This window comes from Anser anser (genome assembly GCF_964211835.1).
Source record: "Anser anser genome assembly, chromosome: 6".
In the NCBI taxonomy this organism is placed as follows: domain Eukaryota; kingdom Metazoa; phylum Chordata; class Aves; order Anseriformes; family Anatidae; genus Anser; species Anser anser.
The window spans coordinates 20,711,475-20,723,828 of NC_139726.1; the positions used below are offsets into that span (position 1 = coordinate 20,711,475).

The 12,354-nt window shown below is 36.0% G+C and overlaps 1 protein-coding gene across 1 annotated transcript in view; it reads left to right on the forward strand.

The window, feature by feature from the left end:
- Positions 1 to 12,354, forward strand: part of LOC310901857 (uncharacterized protein) — a 39,739-nt gene that overhangs the window by 10,901 nt on the left and 16,484 nt on the right. Inside the window, exons 8-20 of the mRNA XM_083842373.1 lie at positions 271 to 324; positions 622 to 666; positions 1,440 to 1,466; positions 1,769 to 1,813; positions 2,458 to 2,502; positions 3,129 to 3,182; positions 4,552 to 4,620; positions 5,328 to 5,396; positions 7,365 to 7,433; positions 9,876 to 9,944; positions 10,377 to 10,445; positions 10,537 to 10,605; positions 11,531 to 11,599. Coding sequence (XP_083698499.1) covers positions 271 to 324; positions 622 to 666; positions 1,440 to 1,466; positions 1,769 to 1,813; positions 2,458 to 2,502; positions 3,129 to 3,182; positions 4,552 to 4,620; positions 5,328 to 5,396; positions 7,365 to 7,433; positions 9,876 to 9,944; positions 10,377 to 10,445; positions 10,537 to 10,605; positions 11,531 to 11,599 — 753 coding nt within the window. The remainder of the gene's footprint in view (positions 1 to 270; positions 325 to 621; positions 667 to 1,439; positions 1,467 to 1,768; positions 1,814 to 2,457; positions 2,503 to 3,128; positions 3,183 to 4,551; positions 4,621 to 5,327; positions 5,397 to 7,364; positions 7,434 to 9,875; positions 9,945 to 10,376; positions 10,446 to 10,536; positions 10,606 to 11,530; positions 11,600 to 12,354) is intronic.

Here is a 12,354-nt window from a genome sequence, read left to right on the forward strand (position 1 = left end):
TTTTTGTTGAATAATTGATACACAGTACAAAACAAGATTTATTTCATTGTTGGTAGTTTTTAGGAAAGTACCTGAACCCAATTTTTTTTTTGAGAAAAACTGTTGTCTATTGAGCCAGTCTTGCTGCTCCCAGAAATTTAATTTCAAGGCTATGGTAAATACAGAGATGTTTTAAAAGTAAATCTATAGGAAGCAACAGAAATATATAGTCTTTATATTGTGAAATAAAATTATGTGACTAACATAAGAATTTTATTTTGTTACTTTCAGGGTAAAAAGGGTCGCACTGGGGATGATGGAGCTCCCGGCCTGAAAGGAGCAAAGGTGATGCAGTTTTCAGATTTGGGGAAAAGATTTGGTAACTTTGTTAATATGGAAATACTAAGCCAATAGTGCCCATGTATTTTCCATCTAATAATTTATTTAAACTTAATCTACCCCTATTCACTATAGTAAAGAAAAAGATTCCTTACAAAAAGTGTCTTACATCTAACATAAAATCATCAGAGAGTAAAAAGGAGTTGGTATGCTTCCTGTACTACACTGAGATACCTATTCAGCTCATCCAGAAAATATTATCTTTTCCTGATTTCACTGATCTTGATGTTGGATTACTCACAGGGAGAGTCGGGTCTTAATGGAATCCCAGGACGAGATGGAATAGAGGTAAAAAAAAAAAAAATACTTTTCCCCTATTTCTCCAATGAGCTGGGTTGATTTACTTCAAGATAAAAAATGGCACATTAAAAAAAGGCAAAACATTTTTGTTTCAATTCTGGTTTACCAGCTAATGACTCATTAACGCTAAAAAAGCTGAAAACACTATCATTGCTTAAAGAGAGGGAATAACTCCTACCTGTAAGAGTGATCTAGAAATACTCTCTAATAATACATAGTTCATCCTAAAAAGAGAGGAAAGCTTTGATATAATAATCTACGAACATTACAGAAGTTGACACTCTGCCTGCATCTTCATGGGTCAGTTTCAGTTTTCTATTTGGCAAATACGGGTTCCAAAGTGTAATAGTAACGAAAAAGTTGAAAAAAATACATATAGGAGTAAGTACAGTACTAGACCCTTAGTGCCTGACTGAATTCATTCATGTACTAATCGCTCTGCTTTGTTTATTCATATTTATTCAATACATTCTTATTATTTAGTGACTTTTTTCTTGCTTTCTTATTTTAGAACGCTTCTCGCTATGATGGAAATATTAATTCTAGTTGATCTGCTATTACATAATCAAAATCCCAGACAAATGGTGCTTTCTAAGATTTGTACACACATATAAAAACATCTATCATGACCGGTAGAAGTAGTATTTACAGTCATATTGCAATGTTTATGAGAGATCCTGTAACTGTTCATTAGAACCTGAAATGCTGTTCATTTGGGTTATATATCCTTACAAACTGCTTTGCTTTTTTCTTTTTCCTAGGGGAAATCTGGGTATAAAGGAGAGAAGGTACCACTTTTAGTCAAAACTGCTTGTATCAAAATTTGATTATTATGTATTAAGTCTATTGCCATATTTCGAGTGAATACTTGTGATGAACAATGACATCGCTTTACCAGGTGCTGCACAAGCTCTAGTGGAATATGTTTCCCTTCCCCAATGAACTTACATCATGATTGCTGTAATATGTCATGAAAATAATAACATTTAGGTCATGAGTTTTAATTAAGGCACCCAATGAATAAGGATGATGTGCTCTATATACTGTGTATTCTATAAGGGAATAAATATTTATTCCTTTTCCTTTTAAGGGTGAAAGAGGTGAATGTGGAATCCCAGGGATAAAAGGAGACAGAGTAAGTAGCCACAAATTGTTAGGCTTTCAGGAAACACAAGTAAAATACAGAAGAAAATACAACTCCTGGAATAACAACCATGATGACAGATTTAAGGCAAATATCAATTTTTAAAGCTGAGGGAAATTAGAATGGACAGTTTGAAAAAGTTAAAGTGAGCAAGGATACCACTTTCAGTAATTTTCTCAGTTCCATCTGTATTTTAATGTGGTACTTCTTAAGGCTCAAGCCTAAACCTGCTTGTAACAATGGTAAAACTCTACTTGACTTTAACAGAGACAGGAGAAGTCTTGAAGTAGTAGTCAGGGGGAATGAGAGATGAAAATGAAACAAAGGTGTTTTAACTACAACACCAATCTTTAATATTTGGTGTATAATCACTGTGAATATTTTCAATGAAAAAGAATTTAATCCTGGACTATGAATCCTTGACAATTAACTCTGTTCATTCTTACTCTGTATTCTGATTACCACAGTCCCACAGTCCACTTAAAAGGAGCTGGTGCTGAGCTTCTCTTGACTTTTTTTTTTTTTTTTTAGTATTAAGTTATCTAAATCAGATACCTTAATAAAAAGTTACGTAAATGATTTTGACCAAATTTAAATATACAGAAAAGTGTCCATTTTTTTTACTTGCCTTTTAGGGTCCTGAAGGTCCAGTTGGCCCCAGAGGAACAAGAGGACTCCAGGTAAATAAATAAATAAAGAAGAAATGATAAGAACAGAAAAAATGTAAAAATTCAAATGTAAAATGTAAAATTCAAAGCTCTGAAACGATACCAGGCCACAACTTTCACAGAATTCTTGAGCCACTGACCTCATGGCATCCAAAATCTATCTTCTTAAACAGCAACATTAACAATTTGGAGGAGCAGTCTAGACAACTAAATCACCCTCATACTTTATTTAGTCTCAAATATCACAGCAAATTCAGTTCCATAAAAAATAAAATAACTAATTTCCCATTCAGTGTCTAACTATTCCATTATCTCACAGAAGTACATGGGAACACTTTATTCTCTTTTCATCCCAATATTCTGGCTGAAAGCCAAGAAGGTTAGCCCATAATACATGCTTCAGTAAATCTTCACAATAGATTACTTTTTATTGTATTGAAGTAGAGGTAGAGCCAAATCATCTCTCCCACGAACCAGAGTAACTGAACCTACACGTGCACCAGACAGCATAGCTTCAGTTCTGAAATGTTTGTAACTTGTATTTTCGTATAGGCTATAGCAAATGAGAGATTGTTTTCCAAATTGCCATTGTTCTGAAACCTTGAAAAATCTCATTAAAACTACACCTGTTTTAATAGGGTCCACCAGGACAAGCTGGGGATCAAGGGCCTGAAGGCCTGCAAGGATCAAAGGCAAGAATTGCATTATTTCTTCTCTTTCTTAACATTAAGAGGCATCTTAACACATCCTCACAACAATAATGCTTTTAATTTTATAGCCCATATCCTTTTTGTAGGGGATGCATCTGAATGTGATATTGCTAGTAAATCATATACTCTTTGTATTCTAAGTTCCTAAGAAAGGTATTAATTTGTTCTTTATGTTGGATTCAGGTCCAAATCGAACTGTTCCTCTGTCATAAACAGTTAAAATATGGCTGCATCACAGAATATTACTTAGCAGCAGTGTAGTATTGCATTTGTTCAGTTTTCAATTTAAAACTATTTTTCCCTAAGTGCCAATCAGGAATTCTGTTAGGGATCTCAAATATAAAGCCTTCTCTTGGAACTATACATTCTCAAGAATTCTATAGTTAAAAATTAGTAATCTCATTGTTTACTGATGCTCAGCAGAAGATATCTGAAAGTCATCAGGATGAGTGCAACTCAGGACATAGTCTTGCAGCAGGCCCTCTGAATTGAAGGTGGGCCCCAGAAATCACACGTTTCACTGGAAGATCCAGTCCCCTCTGTAAATATCTTTTCTTCCATTTGTTTCATAAACAGGATTTACATCTATTAAGTTGTTAAGATTTGCTGGGGGTACTTCTTACTTTCCTCTTTGTAAATTCTGGGTATACCAATAGCGATGACTTCATTCTGTGGTTCTGTAATAACCTGGTATCTTTATCATACTAGTTTAACAGAAGACTCATATATCCCTGAATATTACACACAATTATGGGGACTGTTTTAACTTCATTAAGAGAGATTACAGTTACACTTTGCTTCTCAGACAAACCTTAAGCTGAATACTTCAGCCAAGGCTAAGGGGTTCTCCAGCTACTAAAAATGAGTGTTTCGAGAAAAACTTGAAAACGAATGCTATTACTTATTTTGAAATCAAATATCGCAATACCTGTTAATGCAAAATATACCAGTTTTATATGCTACCTTGCTTTCTCTCTACTTTAGAAAGGACATTATCTCTTTTGATATCTCTTTTGGTATCTCCTTTTGCACCATATTTAGAATGCCTACTGGCTAACGGTGAGTCATAAGCAGTTGGGTAGGAAAAACTCATATCCCACATGAAGCAAAGCATTCTTCCATTTTTGCCTGGTATCACTTTGTACAGGAAAATCTATGCTCTTAATAAAGGGAATTTTGAAGCACTGAAAGAGAGATGAAGTAATGTGTAAGACAATTCCAATGGTCTGAAATTCAGGATGTACAAAAAATAAACTTCAAAAACTGTTCTTTTACAACAAACTGAGTTAAACTAATTTCATTAGACACTGATTTATGTGCAGAATTGTTTCTTTTTCCATTCTTTTGAAAGGGTGAAAGAGGTCTCCCGGGGCCACCAGGCTTACCTGGAGAGACTGGAATAGGACTACCAGGCCCAAAGGTACAAGCACTTGTCTTCTTCTGTATTATGTGTATTGTAGGACAAGAACAAAGACTGAGACAGCTGAGATAATACACTTTAAGGTATATGAGACTTCAAACCCCCAGATGGTTATTTTTTTGTGGTACTGGAGATGTATTTTGTATGTTGATCAGAACTGTTTGGGGAAAAAAAAAAAAAAAAAAAAAGAAAAAAAAAGTACATTTGAAGTATGTACTTTAAAGTATTTTTTTTACAATAGTTTTTATGGTTTATGTAAGCCATACTAAGGAGCGTATAGCTGAATAAAAATGCATACGTAGCCTTAAACAAAAATTATTCTGTGAAAAACAGGCTTCTTGGTTAGGGTGAGCATAAGGAAAAAAGAAACACTAAGATAGAAATACAGACTTCTTGGAAAAGTACTTTAACTTACATAATGTACAAGGAATATGATGGGAATAATTAATCCTTTAGATTCAACATTATGTTCTCCTAAATGCAGAAATGAGGCTGTCCCCTAATGGCTGTGAAAATGCACCAGTTCAATGTCTGTTGCTTCTTGAATGTTGCGTTAGTTTCAGGTTTTGAGGTGACAGTCAGGTTTTCTCTGCCATTCCTGTATTCTCCTACTTCACATATTTCAGACAGACTGTCTGGTGAGTTGTTATATGCTAGATATACAAATATCTAAATCAATCATTTTCAAAATACATCTTTGTTTGAAGGGTGACATCGGTTTGACAGGAAGACCAGGCCCTGCTGGCCCACCTGGAGTTGGTGAGCCAGGAATTCTGGTATGTCTGTTTTTTATTTGGTGAGGGAGAAGTGGGACTTCACCCTACTAGAAGATAGTGTTTCCCTATTAAAAGAAATATGTGTATGTTAAATGATGCTCTTTTTATTGTCCACTAGTTCTCACTATCATACACACTACATTGTCTGACTTTCAGTTCCCTTAATAAACTGAAAATGTGTCCAATTCCTTAACTTTTCTAAGAATCTTAGTCTCATACTAGCTATGAAAAAAAGACACCTTGTGCAAAACCAAATAAATATTTACATAAATTTGTCCCCGATAGATTCAAATCCAAATATGATGACTTTGAAGTTGAATGCTTTTCAGTATCATTAGAACATTAGTACAAGCTTTGAGGGAGAGATTAATTTAAACTACTGACACATTAGAAACTGTCATGAAACAGCCTACATCAAGACATTCAGGTTGTAGAAATGGTACCAGATAACATAATCTGACCATTATTGCCTTTACTAAAGATAACAGAGGAAGAAATTAAAAAATTTTTGACTTCCAGAATTTATAGCAGGTTTGGACCTGAAGGCTTTTCCCTTCCTCCTTCTGATAAAAAAAAGTTAATCTATGTGATAATTCAGAAAATCAGTATGCCAGTTTTATAGTCCCTTTTTTCAAAGTGTCAGACATGACCTTTTGCTGAGCTACTTACAATACAGCAGAAGACTCAATTGTTTAGGGACATGGTTTAGTGGGTGACATTGGTAGTAGGGTGATGGTTGGACCAGATGATCTTGAAGTTCTTTTCCAACCTTGATGATTCTATGATTCTTGTCACCTGGATGAAAGAACTCTGGTACAACCACAAAGTGAATATTGTTCATTTTTTTTCAGAAGTAGCTTTTGCCCGTTGACAAGGGAAGATTTGTAACAATTATTTCAAAGGAGGTGCTTCCAAAACAAAGATGGTTTCATCACTCAACTAACCGATCTCAAGCCTGCTTGAAAATACACTTAAAGAGAAGCGAGTTCTTGTTAAAGAGCACACAGCAACAGAGTACTACTAATAAGACCAGTGGTGACAGTCAGTCAGACTTGTGCAGTGATGCTTCATGGGTCTCTTCAATAACAGCATAGAGAAAGAGCTGCTTTGTGGATGAACAGGGGATGTACATCTTTGTTAGCCATGATGTCTGTATTGATATGACATGAGAAATTGATTTTTAAAAGTTTGTGTGTGGTTTTGTGGGTTTTTTTTAATTTATTTGCCACAAAAGACTTTCCTTTTTATGGCTGAATGCAGTGCAGTTAGCTTTACCTAGGAAATAAACTTAGTTCTAAAGCCATATACAGAACCATTTTAAAGTACATTTAGGTTAAGCAGAGACTAATCTACTGCCATTCTCTGATGTATGTGCAATCTCAAGAAATAGAGAAGAAAAAAAAAAAAGCAGATGCAGGAAAACATTGCGAAACAGGCTCAAAATGGAGAGGTTTAGGACCTGCATTTAATGAAAGTTTTTAGTTGTTTTACTTGCCCCTCATGCTCCTATCAGATCTGCTTTCAAAAAGAAAAAATGTGCTGTTATTCTCTTCATCAATTGCCATCAAAACTTTGTATAGCTAGATTTTCTTCAGTATCATTGTGCATGGTCTTTACTCTGGTTTTTCCTCTCTTGTAATTACACTGAAACATTAATAATGATTAGTAACTATCTGTGAACCAAACTAAAGTTTAGGGAGTGAAGATGTCAAAAGTGTAAGGAAAATCAATTTCAGCTACATAATCTGTGATTTGTAAGCAACCAGAAAAGTAATACTGTCTGCCTTGTTATTGCTGCAGGCCAGAATGCTTGTCACTGACTCACTGTGAATATCATATTACTGTATTATTTTTAACAGGTTATAACTACACATCAACATCCAAAGACATGCTTATAACCTACAATGACACTGAACATGCTGGTTTTGATTTGAATAATTCTGGACCATTTTAAACTTACATTAACAGGGGCCTCAAGGACCACAAGGTATTCAAGGAGAACGAGGTTCACCAGGAGAAGGGCTTCCAGGAGCAAAGGTACAGCAGCCAAAGGGTTCTAAGGGCAGAGCAGTGCCATTAAACAAGTGCATGCCAAAACAAGTCCATAGCAGACAAGGGAATCTGAGAAATTTGCTTGTAATTTAATAATAAAATTTGGTATCAATTAATCTACTATAGCGTCAGAGAATTCAGTTGGTTCAAACACAACCTCTAGGCAGAGGTAGACTTTTTGGCCTGTAAAGTTGATATTTAATTGCCCTGACACTTCATTTGCAGGATCTAAGCCTGGAAAGAATTCCAGCTGTAATTTTAAAACAGCCCCTAGCATCTGGCTTTACATAAACTATTATAAAAGTGACTCCTTAAACAAAAAAAATTGTCTTTTTATTGTTGCTTATTGCTAAATCCTTATATGTGGGTATCTTTTCTCTCATGAAAGACAGGTTTCTAAGCTTTATAATACCTCAGCTACTGGCTTATGCATTTTAGCAAAAGGCTGGATTCAGTTTGTGGGAAAAGGAAACTGCTGTTCCTGTTTTGCAGATAAAGCGGAAAGTAATGACAGGCAGTAGCTGCGCTTACAAGGATGGACTCACTAAACCTCCTCCTACTAGCTCCTGTTGCTGTCTGCTGAAAACCAGCTCAGCTTGGGCTGTCACTTGGGCCTTTGGTTACAGCAACAAGTGGCACAGCTTGCACAGGAGCTAAATGGCTTTAGTGAAACAACAGTGTAGATGCTGAGATTCCCTGAGAGTCTCCTAATTTCCAGTGTCTGTCCTGAGACAGATACTCTCTGTGGCCTTCTATGTGACTTTTACCTGATTATTACTGTTTCAAGTGGAACATAATTCTTAACTGTCTCCCTGGGAGTTGCACTGGATGAGTAGTTATTATATAAAAAATGATCCTGAACTAGTAAGATTCACTAGATTGCACAAAATCCTCCTAGAGGGCTTCTTGACACCCAGACCACCCTAAGTATATGTGGTGAATTCTTCCCTTTCAGCATAGTTTCAGCAATGTTATCAGATACAGCCTCAAACCTGGTAACCAGTGAGTTCCTCTCTCCCACACATCTGTGCAATAGGTCCACTCATTTTTATTCACCCACCAAGGCAATTTTGGTTGAGAAAACAATAAAAAAGTATTTCACAGATGCAGGCCCCAATTGTCCCTTTTCTAAAAACCAATTTTACAATTTTTGCTTAGCTGACTGCAGTCAGCTGGATTTAAATTTGACTGCTGCTAGCAACGTTATCTCTTCAAACACCCAGTATATATTTTATGATGAATTATATAAATTATCTAGTCTCACTTTGATGGCTTGTATTTATTTAGCAGATCTTATCCATGAAAAGAAAAAAGAATTTGAAGGAAGTATATTTAGAAATCACTGCATTGATGCTGAAATACCAATACATGTGGGAAGAAACATGACAACTAATAAGTTGTGCAGAGGAGCAATGCACAAGTATGGAATAATGCATAGTCTAACTGAAACTGTTGAACAATTGAAAATTGTATAAACAATTATACAATTGAAATTGTATAAACAGAGTCTACACATATCTCTAATCCTGTTTATGGCTGCCAAGTATGTCAGCTGTACAGTTTTAAATGCCTTTAAAGCAGGTGATTTGTTAATCTAAGACAAATTGTACAGTTGCTTTCTTTCAGCAGAACTTTTTTGCTAGAAGTTCACAATTCAGCAAAATGCAAAATGAAAGCAAGTGTTCTAAACCATCAGGAGTAAGGAATGTTCCTTTTAAGAGAAATCCACATGACTGTTTTCAGTCAAAGGTGAAGTGATGGAACTGGTTAGTAGGGAGACAAAAAGCCTGTCGGGGGCATATAACTTCATTGGCTTGGGTGATTCTGTGACAATTTGCATAAGCTAACTACCAGTCTTTACTTGTTTTATTAATTGAAATACAAGAAAGCACAATATTCTTCTCCATGTTAGTATAACCTGCATTTTCACCAAGACCACTGTATTGTAAATAAACATTTAGGCCAATGACATTTACAAATACACCTCTACAAACAAGACAGTTTGACCTGGTCTTTATTCTGGCAAAATTCTTACTGAGAGACAGATCCTCATTACAACACTTTAACCCATGAGACAAATAAGCAGAATTCAGCCTTCAGTTAGTCTCGGAACTTAGCCCTGCTGACATATAAATCAGTTATGGTTTTGTCATTGATTTGAGGGGAAGCAGGACAGGACCCAAAACAATCAAAGTGGGCAGAAAGATAAAAAGAAGTTTGTTCAGCATTTTCATCAGCAATTTCAAATTGCAGAGCAAGCCCATTTGTGAAGACCTCTTTGGTATCCTGGAAAGCAGAACCAGGCACTGCTTTCTGGTTCTTCTCATTTTGGTTTTCATGATAACAGAGCAAACAGTGTCTCTAGTTACTTCAGAGAGAACAGCTGTGTGTTTCTATAGTTAACACTGCATTATTTTTTTCTTGTAGGGAGACCGTGGTTTTGATGGACCAAAAGGCCCTCGTGGACTTCCAGGCATCAGCATAAAAGGTGAAAAGGTGAGCAGTAAATACACCAGGGGATTAGCAAAGTGACAATAAATCTACATAGTACAGGGTTGACATTCACTATAAAAGGTGTAATGAGGCAAGGCACCCACAAAAGACCCTACACAATAAGGTATCTTGTAGACATTTATGCCCAAGAAATTCTATGAACCTATTTGAACATCTCTTTATATTAGAATAGGAAATTTTACAAAAATCATCTGATTCTGTGCGAAAATCAAGGTTTAGAACTGGAAAAATAGACTAGCACTTGTTTGCAACAATGGAACCAGCAGGGAATAAATGCATATATGAAAGATATAAGGTCAGATCCCCAGCTTCATTGACTTATGAAGTGGTTAAGTCAACATGCACTAGCACAAGAGATATGCCAGATTGTTTCTGTATTTTTATACAGCTGTTTAACTGCACTTCATTTGCCAGGGTGAATTTGGTCCTCCTGGTTTACCTGGGCCAATAGGATTACCTGGAATCGGAATTCAAGGAGAGAAGGTGTGGTTTTCACTTTCCCCTCACCCGACAGTTAAATGTCTAGTAATAGAATATACTTTATTTTTAATAATTAATTATATAATCTTTTCAGGGAGTGGAGGGCCCAAAAGGACCACCCGGCTCCAGAGGGCTACCAGGACAGGGACTACCTGGACCAAAGGTTAGAGAATTTTCTGAAGTACAAGTTCCTGTGCTGTTTTTACTGTTAAGTTTTTTGATTAAAAGTGGTCTGTCTCTATCTTTATGCTTGTTAAAGTGCTGAACACCGATCTAAAAATCGACTTATTGCAGGAAATTATTTTCCATTTCAAGAGCATCTTTTATTCTCAGTGCAGTTCCTTATTCCAGAAAAATACATGTATACCTTACAGATTAGCTGCCTTCCATGTTAATTCTGCTGCCTGTTGCCTCATCTGACTTTGTGAATTTACTGTATCTAGCAGTTAAGAATGTTAAGGTTAAGAATGTTAAGCAGTTAAGAATGGTCGAAGGTGTAATGAAGATTACCACTGCTGAAGGAAAACTGTCAAAATAATTTAGCCTTGACTGATTAGCACAAGCCAGAACTGTAAATAAAAGAAGTCAACCTTCAAGCGTTTGGAATGCAGATTTAAAGTGATTTCTGAAAAGAGGTGTCAGATGAAGTTCTGAATGCCTTCAGGCATGGTCTAAAGTAACTAGAAGTGTAAGTGGGTCAAAGGTCCATACCAGGTAAAGTATTTTGGAGCATCAGAGATCACCTCTTACATTTGAAGTGATTACAGGACATGCTTTACTACCGGTATAAAGAAAGAGAAGGGCAAACTGTTTATGGAAGTTAGCTTTGCAGCTGAAATTTTGGTGTGAAACATTCACAGGGACATAAAATTATAGATTTACAGCATTAATCGTTTCCACCAACAACTTTTCGGTGACAGCTCAAAATATACTTAGGGACCTGGAGATTATCAGTCTTTGTGACCAAGGGTTTAAGACATTATACTAAAGGTAATATCTTTATTTAATCTTTCCTTAAATATAACCAACCAAAAATTTGCTTTTCTATTTCTCCATGACAAAGCTCTTAATAATAATTTCTACTTAAGGGCGAACAAGGCTTGCCAGGAGAAACTGGAGTGCCAGGAGAAAGAGGTGTTGGAGAACCTGGTTCTAAGGTACATTGTTAATAGAGGAATTGTTTTATTTATTTATTTGGATTTGAAAAATTGTGGGTTTTGAGTGTCCTTTCTGTAGGCACTTGAAAATAGGTTTAGAGATGAACCTTAGGCTTTTAGTCTTTATAACTTTCAACATAGACTTTCAGTAACCTCCAGAAATTGAAACATTTAATATACACTAGTTCTGCACAAAAGTAGGAATATTTATTGTGACTGAAACTTTTGATGTACCTAGCCCATGTTCAGATCAGTGTGGCACACACCTCACCTACACGTTTGTCCAGACAATGATCCAAAATATTAAACATCTGTCAGAAATGGCAGTCCCCAGCATAAACTAAACTACAACCTGAGCTGGTGAAAAAAGCACAGAACAGTGGTTATTGTACTGTTCCTTCCCTCTTCACACAAAATGATATGGTGTAAACAGAGCCACAGCTACACCCTCACACATTTGTACGGGAAGCAAGCTGTGCTATTAGACAGAAGAAGCATTTGCTTGGAACAGAGAGGAAGCTGTAACCAGATTATCTCAGTGCTGAAGTGACCAAGATATTAACCAATCCCTATGTCACTAACAGCCAGATTAACATAAAATAGGGGAGTAGGTGAAAATGCACTTCCATGGCAGTAGAAAGGCAAAGGTCTCTCCTGAGTTTGCTTTTTTGTTTGTTACTTAGGGATTTGGGATGGGGGTTGGAAAAGGAAATAAACTGCTTCATTACTTGATTTCATTTCTCAAACTATGGTAA